The sequence below is a fragment of the Peromyscus californicus genome, unplaced genomic scaffold (assembly GCF_007827085.1).
Source record: "Peromyscus californicus insignis strain IS unplaced genomic scaffold, ASM782708v3 Scaffold_17__1_contigs__length_78620276, whole genome shotgun sequence".
NCBI classification, from domain to species: Eukaryota; Metazoa; Chordata; class Mammalia; order Rodentia; family Cricetidae; genus Peromyscus; species Peromyscus californicus.
The window spans coordinates 3,817,989-3,834,729 of NW_026294469.1; the positions used below are offsets into that span (position 1 = coordinate 3,817,989).

Consider the following 16,741-nt stretch of genomic DNA (forward strand, 5'->3'; position numbering starts at 1 on the left):
ACAAGTCTCACCATGCAGCTCTAGCTGGCCTGGAACTCAGTCTAGACAAGGCAGGCCTCAAACTTGAGACAATCCCCCTCCTCAATCGAAGCTGCCCTCCTCTTCAAGAAGGTCAATACTATATAAAACAAAAGCTGAGCCGGGCGGTTGTGGCACACGCCTTTAATCCCAGCACTCGGGAGGCAGAGGCAGGAGGATCTCTGTGAGTTCGAGGCCAGCCTGGTCTACAAAAGTGAGTTCCAGGAAAGGCGCAAAACTACAAAGAAACCCTGTCTCGAAAAACCAAAAAAAACCAAAAAACAAAAAACAAAAGCTGATGTGTTGTCTCAGGCAAAAGGGACTGGAGAGACATGACAGATACAACATGGAATTATGAATTAGATCCAGATTGGATAGATGTCACATGGACAACTGATAAAATTTGTATATGAAATGTGTATTATATTATAAAAGGCTCAGTATTCCTTTTCCATAATTCGTGGGATTAAAAAGTGTTTAAACTTTCAGAGTTTAAAATTTCATAGTTTGTTTTTTTTTTGAGATTTTGGAGTATTTGCAAACTTCACTGGTAAAGTGTCCCTAATACAAAATTAGATATGTTCAAACACACTAGGCCCTCTTCATAATCAAGACAGTAGCATGATCTGCTGAAGGGACCCCTGGCAGTGGGATCAGGATCTGTCCCTGGTTCACGAGGAGCTGGCTTTTGGAGCCCAATACCTCTGGTGGGACACCTTGCTCACCCTTGATGCAGGGGGAAGGACTTAGACCTGCCTCAGCTGAATGTAGCAGGCTTTGCTGACTCCCCATGGGAGGCCTTATCTTTTCAAAGGAGGAAAAGGGGGGTGGGTTGTGGGACAGAGGCTTGAGGGAGAGTGGGATGAGGGAAGAGAGGGGGGTCTATGGTTGGTATGTAAAATGAATAAAAAATTTCTTAATAAAAAAATGTTCAAATACCCTTAACTTCTTAGGCATTATGATATTCAAAAGTTTTAGAACTTGGAGCCATTCCAATTCAGATTGGAGATGCTCAGTCTGTATATTAGATTTATTTATTTCTTTTTATATGCATGAGTGTTTTGTCAATGTGTGTATCTATGCATCATGCCTATACCATGTGTAAGAAAAACAAGTGCTCTTAGCTGCTGAGTCATCTATCTCTCCAGCCACTCAATTTATCTCTACTAGTGCTAAATTTTTCTGATGTTGACCATTAGTCAGCCTTTGACACGCATAGGTTCTATCTCTGGATTTAACCAACCACAGACTGAAAATGAAATAAAATACAAAGAATCTGTTCTGAACACTGTATTCCTTGCCATTATTTCCTGAGAAACACAACACAACTGTTTATACAACATAAGCTGTATGAGGTATTACAAGTACTCCAGAGGCTACTGAATCGATTTTCACAAGGGTATCAATACTGTCCAGTGAAGATAGGAGTCGTCTTCACAAAGGTGCTGGGACAACCAGAACTTACACAGGAACAGGTCTTCCCTCGCCCTCAGAATGGAGCACAGGCGTATAAAAAGGCAGACCTCTTAAACAGAACATTTTGTGACTTTAGGCTAAGAACACCAGAAACACAAGAACAAAGGGGAAAAACCAGATCAATGGTTCCTCATCAATCAATCAACAACAGGTCCACACAAACAAAACTTTTTCAAAAGTGAAAAAGCAACCTCCATGGGAGGGAAGTTTAGAAATCATATATCTGGGGACTGAAGAGACGGCTCAGCAGTTAAGAGCACTGGCTGATCCTCCAGAGAACCAGGGTTCAATTCCCAGCACGTGCATGGCAGCTCACACCTGTCTGTAACTCAGTTCCAGTGGATATGGAACCCTCACATGGACATACATGAAGGCAAAAACACTAATACACATAAAATGAAATTTTAAAAAAATCATGTATCTGAAGATGGACTTGTATAAACAGCTCATATTAAATAATTTGTGCACAGTTTAAAGGCATATGGGAGGCTACCTGTAAGCTCCACTCACACACACAACACACAAACAAACCATTTCATAAAAGGCACTTGAGTACCCATGTATTTTAGAATCCACAGGCCCAGGATTTTAAGATTCTGCAACCAACGCCCAAAGATATGGTGGGGGTTTCATTGTGATTATGTAAGAAGACACCCTGTTCTTGAGTCATACTGATGTGTTTGGAGGAAATAATGTCATTCAGTATGCAAATTACTTTCAAGAGGTTGGACCAAAAAAAAAAAAATCAATTCAGTAGCATCAAATAATATTTTAAAAGATAAACTAGATATAGGCAAGATGTTTGTATGTGTAATATAAGTGAAAGACAAAAGGCATGCAAGCATTCATTTAATTACTCTTAAAACTTCCCATAAGCTAAGAATCAGAGAGAGAGAGAGAGAGAGAGAGAGAGAGGTTATTCCTCACTGCACCTCACCTTTCAAGGCAACTCGCACCCTTGTGTACAACACAGTGGGCCCAAGATAAACTCTGGCACTCAACCTCTGGCCCGTCAACTGGCTATTGTTCTACACAAATCAGACCATCTCTATCTAAATACCATCACTTCAGAGAGTTGGATGTGGTTTTGTTATGCCTACCTCTATTTCCTGGCTCCATGTTTTATCCAGCTATCTGGTTTATGGCCTATCTATTATCATGCTGAGCAGTCCCCAGCACTTCCTGGAGTCTGCAAATGAAGACTTAATGCCATCCACAAACGGCATTGGATCTGGGTAAGGTGATCTCATCAGAACAGAATCAGTCAATTAATTCTTCGTTTTCTATTTTCTACTTCCTGGGCTAGGACCACAGGAGCTGACGAATGGCATTGCCTGTAAAGTCAATAACATCCTTGCCTTTGCACAGCTTGGGTTTCAGAAGAACCTTAGAGCATGTCTTCACAATTCCCCTTATTAAATGTCCACTTGACAAACTAAGCTAACATTCAGTCTCTCAGGAAAATCTCGGTCTCAGGTTCCCATGAAACAACAGAATGACAGAACAGGATAAAAAACAGTTACCTCACCTTTCAATTTGATCACAATGTATTAAAGGGCAAAGACCAATATGAGTCCTTAAGTCAAACACTACAGTGGCTGACAGAAGATAAGTGTGGGTTTGGCTATTCACTGAAACCAGAGAGTTCATTTCAAGTGGAGACACTAGCTGAAGATGTGACAAAATGTCAGCCTCCAAGAGTAGCTAGAGGGAGCTGATTGTGACCAGTGCAGTGACTGATGCAGAGAAAGATCTCACCAAACCCCACACACAGGATGTGCAGTATGTGTTAATAACAATTCTCTAATACAGATGCCTAACAAACACTCATTATTTTGTAACTACAGAATAAGCAAGAAGAGTTCAACCTTTTAAACGAAATGGAAAATTGTTAAAAGCAAGAGTGTAGTTTTACATGAATAAAAATACTAATAATTAAAGTTACAAAGTTAACATCCTTAAACACAAAGGTGTATCAACCCTACTTTGAATTGCAAGAAAGAGAAACAGAGTATGTGTGAAGTTGCATCTGTAATTCTGAGACCTTATCTGCAATGTAGAAACTACCTGCTCTAGCCTTACAGCAAAACCTGGACCGCTCAAAGACTAATCCTATTACCTAGGGCTTTTCTAGTATAAACATGGGAGTGGTTTTGTTTTAAACTGTAGTGGAGACATTTCTCTACACAATTAAAGGCTCATACATCTTCTTAAATGCAATTAAATCTCTGATGTCCATAGCAATTAAACCAATCCATCAAGAAATGAGTGTTGGTGTTACACTACAGTGAGGTCCTGGGGAAGATGAGGCCAGGCAGCAATACCCTCGACAGTAACGACTGATGCAGAACAACTAGAGCTCCCTCCGACAGTTCCTCTGCCCCTTTTCTAGACTCTCATTATCACGCTACAGCAGTTTATCTAAGCTGCATCTTCTCATTCTACATTTTCTACTTTTCAATTGGTCGTGCATTTGAGAACATTTTTAACTTGCTAGGTTCTTCTACAAGTGAAGATTTTAATAGTTATAAAGTGAATGTCCCAGCTTGGATATGAAATGGTCCCCAGCTGTGGTCATGTTTTGGGAGGTCACGGAACCTCTGAGGTGGAACCTAGCAGAGGAAAGTGGATAGCTGCAGAATGGGCCTTGAGTTTCACAGCCCTGGCCCTCTTCTGGCCCTCTCTCTGCTCCCTGTTCCTCCAAAGTAAAAAGAACAGTCCCACCTACATGCTCCTACTACCATGGAGCCACCATCATGCCTTTTTGCCATAACAGGTTGGATCCCTTTCCAAGTGTGAGCCAACTTAAGTCCTTCACCAGGCTGCTTCTGCAGCTCTTCTGCCCAGCAGCAGTAACTAACGGAGTGAGGAAACAGATAAAGTTGCATCTCAACAAGGACGCTGTAATGACATCAGCAATACAGATAGGTTTGTTGTCATTGTGACCTTAGCAATAATACAACCAAACACTATTGATATTAAGATCCATGTTTACCTTCAAGCATGTCTCTGATTTCTTTGTCATGGGTGACTTCTTTTGCTGTCTGTCCACTCCCATTTACAACTGTTGTATCCGCATTGTATTCTAAAAGAAGCATTACCAGCTCCTAAATAAACAGAGACATTTTCTTAGCTCTTATTAAGCTGCTACTTTATTTATGACAGTCTTTTCCAAATTACTGATTGCTATAATTTCTAAAATAGAAAAACATTATGTAAGAATCTTCATACCAAATCAATTATGTCTACAATATATGATTCAAATAATTCTGCTAATAACTGATAATTGCTTAAACAATTTCCATCCCACAATCAATATATAGCCAATTTCTGTAGCTGACTTTAAAAAGTAAATTGTCTGGGGGCTAAAGTGATGGCTCAGCAGTCAAGAGCACTTGTTGCTTGTGCAGAGGAGCAGGTTCACTTCCCAGCACCCATATGGTGGCTCACAACCATCAGTAATCCCAGCTCCAGGGCTCCAACAGGTATGGTATTCATACACTCATGCTAGCAAAACATTCATACACATAACATAAAAATAACTAAGTCTAAAAACAGTATAAGTAAATTATCCAGTTATTTTATGAAAACAACTCATCATTACATTAAATATGTAAGCAAACAAACCACAATTTATAGAGAAATCAGTATATTCACTCATTTTAATAAAGCCTGATGAGAATAATTTCTTGAACACTTACATTTTCAAAACCTAATTTCAACATTTTAATTATTTTCTAAAGTAATACAGACTGATAGGACATATCACATTGAAAGAATAGTTTATACTGAAACAATTTCCTGAAGTCAATATTCAATAAAGAGAGTATGGTAGTTTTAATGTAATTGGTCCCCATAAACTCATAGGGAGTGAAACAATTAGGAAGTATGGCTTTGTTGGAGTGGGTGTGGCCTTATTGGAAGAAGTCTGTCACTGTGGGACGGGCTTTGAGGTTTCCTATGCTTGGGATACCACCCAGTGTCTCAATCAACTTTTTGTTCCCTGCAAGATATAGGACTCTCAGCTACTCCTCCAGCACCATGTCTGCCTGCACACCACCATGCTCCCTGCCAGGATGATAATGGACTAAACTTCTGAAACTGTAATTAAATGTTTTCCTTTATAAGAGTTGCTATGGTGTTGGGGTCTCTTCACAGCAATAGAAACCCTAACTAAGAGAATATTACTCGTTTTCACTCTGTGGTTAACTTTTGGAACTTCAGTATGACTGGTAATGTACTAATATGTAAGCTCAGTATTGTATCACTGGGTCACCACACAACCTAAGACAAGCGACATGGGGAAAACCCAGACAGCAGACGTGTGGTGCATACCCTAGGACACACAGCACCCAGGAAGGGTGCCAACACTTCACTTTTAGCTCCACACTAAGTGCTGTTCCAACTCCTAGACTGATGGTCCCTGAAAAACATGGCATGAGAGCCTGTCTGTCCTATACTTTTCATCTTTTCTTTAGGCCTTAAAATCCCCTACATTATTTTTAAGTATTCACACTTAACTACTTAAGTATATATAATATAATGAACAAAAATTTATCTACTACATATACTATATAATATACATTAGTCACTATACGATAACCACAAACATTTTAGTCTATGTCTTTCCAGTTGGTGCTCCTCCAAGTAAGCTTGAGCCTTCCTATGGAGCCTAGGCTGGCCTCAAACAATCTTCTTGCCTTGCTTTATTTCCAGTAGATAAGGCCATAGGAGATACATAGAGAAACAGTTAGAAAACCCAACTAGTATTTTAATAAAGGGAATTTTTAAATGACACTTCAGTATTTTATGTCATCCTAGAGGTAATATTTCATGAAAATATTTCATGTGAGAAAATGAACCCAGAGAGTGATAAAAATTATTAACAAAATTGCATTGATGGTGGCATACACATTTAATGCCAGTATTTGGAAGGCAGAAGCAGGTGGGTCTCTAAATTCGAGGCCAACCTGTCTATAGAGCAAGTTCCAGGACAGTCAGGGCTACACAAAAAAATCCTGTCTTGAAAAACTAAACCAAACCAAACCAAAATTATTTACAAATCATGTATTTGATAAGAGAAGTGTATATAGAATATATAAAGAACTTTACAACTAACAACAAGATAATCCAATTTTAAAATGCAAAGAGCAGGGTTTGGCAGCTCATACCTGTAAACCCAGCATTCAGGAGGCTGAAGAAAAGGGATCATGAGTTCAAGGCCAGCCTGGGCTACATACTGACATCTTATCTCAGAGACAAAAACAGAAATTTTTTAAAATAAATAAAATGGGTGAGACAGCATTTGAACAATCTGAAAAGAACTTCTGAGCCGCCTGCCCTGCCTTGACTTCCTCAATCAGGGGCTCTAGGTCTACTTAGCCACCTCCAGGTGGGGAAGGCAAGCTCTCAGAAAAGAGCTAGTGTCAGAAGAGAGAGCCGTGTTATTCAGAGTCAAAATTAGAAGAACAGAAGACAACGCGAGGATCGGTGGCTGCATTTTATCCCACTGTCATCGATGAGACACCCAACCGGACAAGTCGGGGATGACACTGACGTCTCGGTGGACAGAGAGGCTTTGTGTTCAGGGCATTGCAAAATAACTCTTCTTGCACTTGAAACTGTTCTGCAAGCCCAACTGTGCTTCCCTCTCACCCAATTCAAGGCCACCTTGCCTTGTGTAACACTGCAGATCCAAGACAGCCCTGTCACCTGCTCATCCCCCAGACCCTCCTGAGCTGTCCCTGGTGCTGAAGGAAGATCCACTCAGAGAACTCCTTTAATCTGCTGGTTTTGCTGTCATCTTCTAAACCTTTCACTAACTCCCCAAATTCTATTTATTAATCATTGACTTTAGTTATGTATTTAACATGTAAACGGCCCTACAGAGAAAACATTCCTAGATTCCAAATACTAAAGGCAGAATGGGAAGCTACCATGCAGGGGATGGACCTTGGGCTCACTCCTCAGCGTTAGGGAGTTGGGGAAGTGCAACAAAACTGACAAAGAGAAGTCTCTGACAGAATTGCAGCTCAGATCATGATGCTCACTGGGACAACCCCAGCAGAAGGTGAAAGTGGGGTTTTTTAAAAGCCAGGAAAATGTCTGAGGGATAAAGCCTAGGTCAAAAGCAATGGGGACATTCCTAATTCTCAGCACAGAGGGCAAGAGCGGTCCACGGTGAAGTATTTTCAGTACCAATGCAAACACTGCACAAGGATCCAGTGTGAGGACCAGGCGTCCCTTTTTAGACACAGGAGACACCAGCGGCCTCAAGCAGTGAAGACAGCATGCCAGGCTGCCGACGGGGGACCTGGACACCTTACGAGAAGCATGGGGTGAAATAACAGATTCCAAAATAATCCCCGAGGAAGATCGAATGGCGCCAAAAGAACAGATTGGCTGGGTGAGGTGGAACATTTCCAGAGAAAAGAGAAGGGTGAGACAAACATGGAGAGATGCCTCGCAGGAACGAGCCGGAGAGACTGTGCCTACTCCTCCTGGAGAAGTCTCAGCTGCCAGACTGAAATGTGGAAATAGACGCCCTGAGACCTAGAGAGCCACAGCGACCTCCAAGACTCCAGCTAAGCGCTGGCCCCGAGAACCAGGCCGAGGGGTGCCAGGGAGCTGTAGGAGGGCTGTGGTCTTGAACTCAGGGCCGAGACAAATGCCTGCTCAAAGCAGGCTCAGGGCCGACTACGGAGGTCAGCCGCCTCCTAACCGCTCTCTCTGCTTTGTCTACTTCCTTTCCTCAGCCCTCTCGTCACCTGTAGTCAGTGTCTGCTTCCCCTCAGTGAAGAGTGTGAGGTGCTCCATTTTTCCCTATACCTGAACAGCAGCCACTTCTGAACATTTACCCATAAATAAAGATATTCTGTTTCACATACTGCTGGCCAAGAAAGCACTTTGTCCAATTTGTCTAATAAGTCAGAAGACTAAAGTCTACTTGTTCTGTTCTTCTTTTTTGGCGAGTGTCTCACTAAAAGGGGTACCACACAACGAAGGTGACAGAAAAGTTAGCATAGTTGTTAGTCACGTCCCCAATTGCCCTCACCCCACCCTGCACACCCACTGTCAATTACTCCTTATTAAACTATTACGTTGCTGTCAGCATCACACAAGTCACCTCAGATGAAAAAGAGGAAAATACCCACACCCACATTGCTTTCTGAGCAATTTACTACGAAGTAATTAGCATGGCATCAACTTTACCCTGCAAAAAGACACAGTTCTTTGGCTTTTAGTATACTCACAGAATTGTGCTATAATATATACTACTGAATTGCTGTGGATGATTGATTGATAAATAAAACACTGATTGGCCAGTAGCCAGGCAGGAAGTATAGGCGGGACTAGCAGAGAGGAGAACTGGGGGAACAGGAAGGCGGAGTGAGAGGAGATGCCAGCCTGCTGTCCAGGGAGCAGCATGTAAAGGCAGCAGGTAAAGCCACGGAACACGTGGCGACACACAGATTAACAGAAATGGGTTAATTTAAGATAGAAGAACTAGATAACAAGAAGCCTGCCACAGCCATAGTTTGTAAGCAATATAAGTCTCTGTGTGTTTACTCGGTTAGGTCTGAGCAGCTGCAGGATTGGCGGGTGAGAGAGATTTGTCCTGACTGTGGGCCAGGCAGAACTGGAGAAAACTTTAGCTACACTGAATATCAGAACATTTCATCACCCTCAAGAGCCCTCATATCCACAGGTAATTGCTCCCCATTCTGGCCCTTTTCCACGTCCCCTAGAAACCACTCATCTACATTAGGTCTTTATGGACTTGCCTCCTAAACATTTCAATGAAAGAATTACCCATTGTATGGCCATATGTGTATGGTCTCTTCCAATCACAGGATGGAGGTTCTTCTGTTTGGGCATGTACCAGTACTTCATTCTTCTACTGCTGAACAACTTCTCCAGCATCTGGGCACCACACCTTGCTTATTCATTAGATGAACATTTAGGCTTTTGTTTTTTGTCTATTATGAATGATGCTGCTAAGAATATTACCATATTGATTTGTTTAAATGTTATTATAAAGAATGCCATAAATTAAAAAAAAATCACACATGAAAATTAACCAGACCCAAAGACTATAAAATTCAATGAATTTCTATACAGTTAGAATAGGCATTTGGGAATTTTAGAGCTTCACATTAGATTTTATACTTTAGCTATGGGATGTATTTTTATGAATTTATCCACTTTCAAAAATGAAAACTCTATAACAGAGTTGGAGCTAGAAGAACGATGAGCTAGTTTATATTCACTTGTGTAACTCATGTCCATGACCTGCATTCACTAACTTAAACACAACACTGTGAGGTATCAACTACTATCAGAGCTCTGTTTAGAGACAATGGACCTGGGCCAGAGGTTAATAAATGTGTTACATATTTGTAAGAAAACATACTAAACAGGTACAAAGTGTAGCCTTGTGTAATATGTTGATTCATTTTACAACAAAGTTCATTTTACAACGACAATCAACAGTCAAGTTCTACTCAAGTTAGAACTGGTCACATGATTGATTTTACTTCTGTAATTGGGTCATGAGACCCAGCACAACTGACTTTAGTAAAGGGAGACTGTGCTGTGTGGACAGAACCTATTTAGTTCTCTTAGTGGGGCTGGAAAGCCTGGCAGGGTATAATTCCAGCACTTGTGAGGGTGAGGCAGGAGGATTGCCATTCATGGCCATCCTGAGCTACATAGTAAGTTCCAGGCCAGTCTAGGATACAGGATGAGACTCTAAAAAGGTTGGAGGAAGGAGCTGGATACTCCCTGGAAAAACCATCTCCGCCGGGCGGTGGTGGCGCACGCCTTTAATCCCAGCACTCGGGAGGCAGAGGCAGGCGGATCTCTGTGAGTTCGAGGCCAGCCTGGTCTACAGCGCGAGATCCAGGAAAGGCGCAAAGCTACACAGAGAAACCCTGTCTCGAAAAAAACCAAAAAAAAAAAAAAAAAAAAAAACCATCTCCATGGAGCTAAGCCTGAGGGTGATCTATATAAACTCTCAACAATTCCCTACAAGCAGGAGCCTCAGTCCCATGACTTCAGTGAGCTCTGCCAACCCCCAAATGAGCCTCCAAGTGGCTCCAAGCCCCAAAAGAGAGCCGTCCAGCTAACACTGAGTTCAGTCTCTTGTCACCCTGAACAGAGATCATAGCTAGGGTACGCATAGAGTTTTCCACTAAATCCTGCTGCTGATCTGTTACAAAACCAATACATATGTGTAAGCCTAGCAGTGAGCAGAGTGGCCTTACGACAAACGGCAAGGGAGGGGCTAGAGCATCTTCAGCTGAGCATGCGCCACCGAAACTCAGAGGTTCACTTCCCAGCCTCCCTTTAGCAAGCACGGCCAGGTGACTGCTCTAGTCAGGAGGACAAGCACAGTGTGATGTGACAACTTGCAGGAATCTCCTGGAAGAAACAGTGCTGTTCTTGTACCTGTTTGCTTCTTCTAGCCTGATTCCCGGAATTTGCTGGCTCTCACACCAGGTGATACAGTCAAAACCACACTCAGAACAAGACAGAAAATTCCCAGGTATGTGCCACCTGCCCTGAACTTACCTACCTGGACTTTCACGGGAGAAAAGGACTAGAGTAATCCCTGTTATCTTAGGTTCTCCCCACTGTAATTTTATCTGAAACACTTCCGGTGAGTAAACAGTGTAGGAGTTAACCATACACATCACAACTCTAGACTTGTCCACACTACCGAAAGCTAGAAGACAGTGACCAAAGCCTTCCAAATTCTGACAGGTCACTTCCAAACTATCACTCAGCCAAAATGGTAGAAGTTATTTCCAAATATGTGAATTCTGAAAAAGCCTTTCCTGGAAGCTCCTGGACAACTGTGCTTAAGATAAGGGACCCAAGAAATGGGGGCTCCGCTGCAGACAGGGGTGGACAGGATTCCCAGGACCACACAGCTGCAGCTCCAGACTGACAACCTGAGCTCAGGCAAGGGCCAGAGAACTGAGGGCGGGCTCAAGAGAGGGCCACTGCAGGGACATGGTCACAACTAGAAGTGGGGAAAGAAATCTCAAGTGCTTACCAAGACTCTAAAGTTCATTATGCTAGAAAGAACTAATGAAGAAACCAGGAAAGTATTGGGTCTGGGAAAAATAATTTATTATGTAACAAAGAAAACACATACAGGACTCTCTGAGGCTCCATCTAGTATGCTGAAAATAATGTATTTAACCAAAGTCCAGTTACAGATTAATAAAACAAGAAAAGCAAGATGGCTTGGGCAGGGGTTAAGGCTGGGAGAAAGAGAAAAAATCATGCTGAGGAATGGGGAGTCATTTTTCCTCAGGGTTATGGATACTGGTAGGTTGCCCACACTCAGACAGGCAGCACTACTTAGAGTCAGTGGGTTATTTAGAGGAGGAGAAGATGAAGAGGAAGATGAGGAGATGAGGATGGAGGAGAAGGGGGACTATATTAGGGGCTTCAAAGGAAATGTAAGAGGGGCTAAGGAAGGATATGATCAAGATATAGTGTATAAATATAAGAAATTTTAAAAGTAAGTAAAATACATTTTAAAATGCTTATCTGAGGGCTAGAGAGGTGGCTCAGCAGTTAAAAGCACTTGCTCGTCTTGCATAAGACCTAGGTTCACAGCCCACACGGTAGCTCACAACCATGTGTAACTCCAGGGGATCTGACGCCCTCTGCTGACCTCCAAAGGCACTGCATGTACATGGTGCACAGTCAGCAAAACGTTAATACACATTTAAAACAAATCTTTAAAAGCAATGCTTATCTACCAGACACAAATAGGAAAGCTAACATTTCAAAAGAAAACACAAGAGTCAGTCAGAGAAGTACTGTACATAAACAAAAGGTTTAAAGACCTGAAGAGATGCCAGAGTATTTGCTCTCAACTATGAACCACAAGGGACAGCTGGAGGGCCACCCGTTTTTCATTATAAAGCTGCACAATATTAGATGGCATTTTAAAATAAATGTGCATACACACACATACACAAGGAAATATGAACTGACTTGGATAATGCTTAATCAAATAAACATTTAAAAATCAGAAAAGACTGTTTTCTGAGTTAATTGGGTCTTTCAGACCCTACTTAGGATTTAGAAAATTAGACTGATCACTTCACTGATGAAAGAAAAAACAATGGATGACATATAACATTACACCCTCTTGAGAGCACAGGAAGCCAGGAGTGTCAGCTCAGCTGTGGCAGGTCCAGGGCAGATGAGCCAGCTGGCCAGGCCAGCAGACAAAGTGTTCAGTGGGACCAGGGGTCTGGTTCGGTGGGACCAGGGGTCTGGTTCGGTGGAAGGCACTGCCCCAGGTATATGAAGCTCTAGGGTTGGTCCCAGCACACCAAAGCCAGTAAGATCAAGAATTCAGTGATGAAATATGAACCACGTGGTCATCTGCTGCCACCGTCTGTCTGTGTGCTCTCTGCCTCAGAAGGCCGTGCTCTGTTGCTGTCCTCCCTCTCGGTCCTCCTTGGTCCTCCTCGGTCCTCCCGGCCTCGACTCTCTAGTACCGTGTTCAACCACTTGGCTTGCTGCTTAGGTCAGACCTGACCACAGTGTTTGGAACACTGCTTCCCAATGTAATCAGTGAACTCACATTAGGTCTCTCCGAAAGGCCCAACCACACAGGGAGTAATCGTTAGTGAGCTCCTCAGTGAGGCTTGTATACTTCATACCCACAATTCCCTCTGGTACAGTTCTCTGGACTCTTGAGGCATGATTACCTCATGCATCCTCTAGCCTTTCATATCCAATCTAGCGTGCTCTGTTAGTCTTCTGTGGCAACTGGGACATCTTGCCATTTCATACTGGGGGGTCATCACCTGTCCACACTGCTGGGGTTATCTTGGTATGGCTCACGCTATAGAAGAAAAGCAATGAGTGATGGTTAGAAGTTGGAGGTACGGTACCACTTAGTCCAGTTTCTGGAACTGAGTCAACTTTGGACTATGTAATCAACTATTTACTAAAGGGGAAGCCAAAATCTAGAGGGTAAAATCCTACACTATGCCCACGCTGTTTCCAAAGTGGTCATGGAGAACCCTCAAACACGTCACAGACTGACACTACAAGATGAGAAGTGTCATCAGGACCTTTGCTGAAGGAAAATAAGTCTCACCCCAGCCTAGCGGGGCTCACAGTGTGTGCACTGGGGTCCACAAACATAACCAATTGGCATTTGCCCAGCCCCTGTGTGTAAAACTGGTTCAGACAAACTGGTTGTTGGCATAACTAGTACATTGCTTCCATGGTCTGTAACCAAACAGAAGGTCTTAAAGCTGCCTTCTTCCACCCACTAGCCAGGACAAACCAAAACCTGCATCCTATACAGAAAAGAATGGCAGAGCTACACCATCTTCAAAAACCCAAGAAAGGGTGGTGGATAAGTGAGTGGGAGAGCACTGTGGAGCAAGGTCCAGACCCTGGGTCTGATCACCAGCACTTGTTGCCCAACGGTTCTTCCAAGAGTAAAACACTCCATCCTGCAGGAAGCCCTTAAACAGGAAGGTAAAGAACTCAAAATAGCTTCTGACAGGCCCTGAAACTGAGCAGATTCACTAGGCCCCTCCCTGCCAGAGTAAACAATACGAGCTGAGGGTCCCTCTCAGAAGAGCCGAGCCAAGCTGCAGAGGACTGGGAGCCCAGACCAGATGCCTGGAAGAAGCAGAAACCAGCTAAGCTGCCTGGAAGGGGTTTAGAGCAGAGGCACCTGGAAAGGACACTCTCGAACCTGTTGAGCTGCCTGCAGGCTGTGCAGTGTGCTCCAGGTTCCCAGCTTTTGTGAGCTGTCACCCAAGCTGGAGTAGATCATTGGTGATGCAGCTGTTCTGAGTCATTTCTGCTCCTGTGAGTGACCCCAATAAAATTCACTGGTTCACAAAATGGACTTCGGGGTATCTGTACTTTGGTCTGTGGTGGTCCCTCTCTGGGATGAGTAGATGTGTGTTGGACCTCCCCAGGAAAAGTTTTGTCACACAAAAGCATTACAGAGTAACAGACATCAGATACTTCTCACTGGGGAGGTGAGGAGTAATGTATGCCTGTGTTGGGGGGGGTGTGAATTGATGATACTTTCTACCACATTTCCATTTAATTCACCCATCGGCTACTACCACAGACACCAGACGGAAAGTAGAGAATGATAGGGACTTCCACAAACTCAACCAAACAGAACAGTCTCATTGGCAGCCACTCTGCCTCATGTGCTGTCTGCTGGAGAAAGGGATACTTATCATGTGGTGCAGAGCAACTGATATGGAAAGTCTATGCTTTCCTATCCCAATCAGGACAAAGATCAAGGACAGCCTGCCTTTATGCAGACAGCAGTATACATTTACAGCTCTGCCTTATACCCCTGGAGTCTATGGAAGCTTGTACCAGTCTGCGCCATCAAGAGTGTCCTTAAGACACGCACCCAGAGGAGGTGGGGCTAATCTTGGGAAGAAAACTGCCATATCAGTCAATTTTTCTCAGATCAGTGGCTGAGGAATACCAGGATATTTTCTCAAGAGCAAATTGCCAGCTGACAAGATGGTTCAGCAGGGAATGTACTTGCAGTCAAGCCTGACGACCTGAGTTCCTGCCAGGAATCACACGGAAAAAGAGAGAACCACTTCTGCAAGCTGTCCCCTGAACTGCCCCCAAAGGGAATGGCACTATTAGGGGCTGTGGCCTTGTTGGATTAGGTGTGGTCTTGCTGGGCACCCATTGAGTCACTGTGGGGGTGAGCTCTGAGGTCTCTCTTGCTCAAGCTTCCCTCAGTGTGACAGTCAGTTGACTTCCTGCTGTCTTCTGGTCAAGACATAGCAAGTACCACATCTGCCTGCACGCTGCCATGCTCTCTGTCATGATGATAATGAACTGAACCTCTGAACTGTGAGTCACCACCTCAATTAAATCTTTTCTTTGTAAGAGTTGCCTTGGTCATGGTGTCTCTTCACAGCAATAGAAACTCTCACTAAGACAGAAATTGGTACCAGGGGCTAGGGTATTGCTGTGATAGACTGGACCATGTGTTTGTTTGGAAGAATTTGGACTTTGGCATTTTGGTTTAGGAAAGCAGTGGAATGCTTTAGGCACTACATAATGGGCCATTCTAGTAGGAGCATGGAAGACAGTGGTGCTGAGGGTGATTTGATGAACTGTGGGGGGCTGGTTCAAGAGGTTAGAGAGGAGAAGAATGTTAGTATGTTGCTAGAGATCTTTCTTGTGATATTTTGGTGAAGAAAGTGGCTGCCTTTTGTCCTTGTCTGAAGAGTCTGCCTGAGGCTAAAGTGAAGAGTTTGGAGTAATTCAGTTGGCAGAAGAAATCTCAAAACAGCCTAGTGTAGACTCTGTCGTGTGGATATTAGTGGTAACTCTAATGAAAATTTATAGTGAAAGGGAGCAAGCTGAGCAGGGTAAATTACAAAACAAAAATTTTGGGGAGAAAAAGAGCACCAGGAAGTGGAATAGAGCTAAGTTCTATGTTCAAGGAGATAAATGGATTAGGAAATGGAATAAAGGGAATGGTGACCTCAGGGAAAGATCCCACCCAGCTAAGTTTCCAACTTGTGGAAAAGCTAAAGGAAAGCTTAGAGCCAGGTGTGGTGGCACACACCTTTAACTCCAGCACTCAGAAGGGAGAAGCTGGTGAATCTCTGAGTTTGAGGCCAGCCTAGTCTAAAGAGAAAGTTCAAGGACAGCCAAGCTTAGGCAGTGAAGAAAAACAGAAAACTGGTGAGGATGTAACTGAACAAGGGGGCCATGTTCCAGCCCCACGCCTAAGGAAAGCTGCTGAGGCCAGGCAGGTGTCAGGGGTGTCCCTGCATGGAGGCCTAGAGAGGCCATTTCGTGAAGCTGTGAAGTTGAAGCCTGGATTGCCTTGGAGACCTGAAAATGTTAGAGATGCCAGAGCTGTGGGATACCTGCCCAGGAGAACTGCTAACAGAGAGTGGAACAAGTGCGTTGAAATCAACAAAGCTGAACAGGGTTGGAGATCTGAAGAGCATTTTGACACCAGACATGAAAGCTGCAGAGTCTGTAGTTTGCCCGGCTGGTTTTTGGTCTTGGTTTGGTTCAGTATTTCCTCACTATGCTCCCCTCCCTGTGTTTGGAATGGTAATGTATATCCTGTGTCATTATATACTGGAAGTATGTGATCTGCTTTTTGATTTTGATTTTTACAAGGTGACTATAGTTAAGAGACTGCCATGCAGCCAGGCGGTGGTGGTGGCACATGCCTTTAATC

General features: G+C 43.5%; 1 protein-coding gene across 4 annotated transcripts in view; it reads right to left on the reverse strand.

Moving 5' to 3' along the window:
- The window catches only part of Osbpl1a (oxysterol binding protein like 1A), a 187,004-nt gene that overhangs the window by 149,013 nt on the left and 21,250 nt on the right, over positions 1 to 16,741 (reverse strand). For all 4 annotated transcript variants that reach the window (XM_052741550.1, XM_052741551.1, XM_052741548.1 and 1 more), the window contains exon 5: positions 4,490 to 4,601. In XM_052741550.1, coding sequence (XP_052597510.1) covers positions 4,490 to 4,601 — 112 coding nt within the window. The remainder of the gene's footprint in view (positions 1 to 4,489; positions 4,602 to 16,741) is intronic.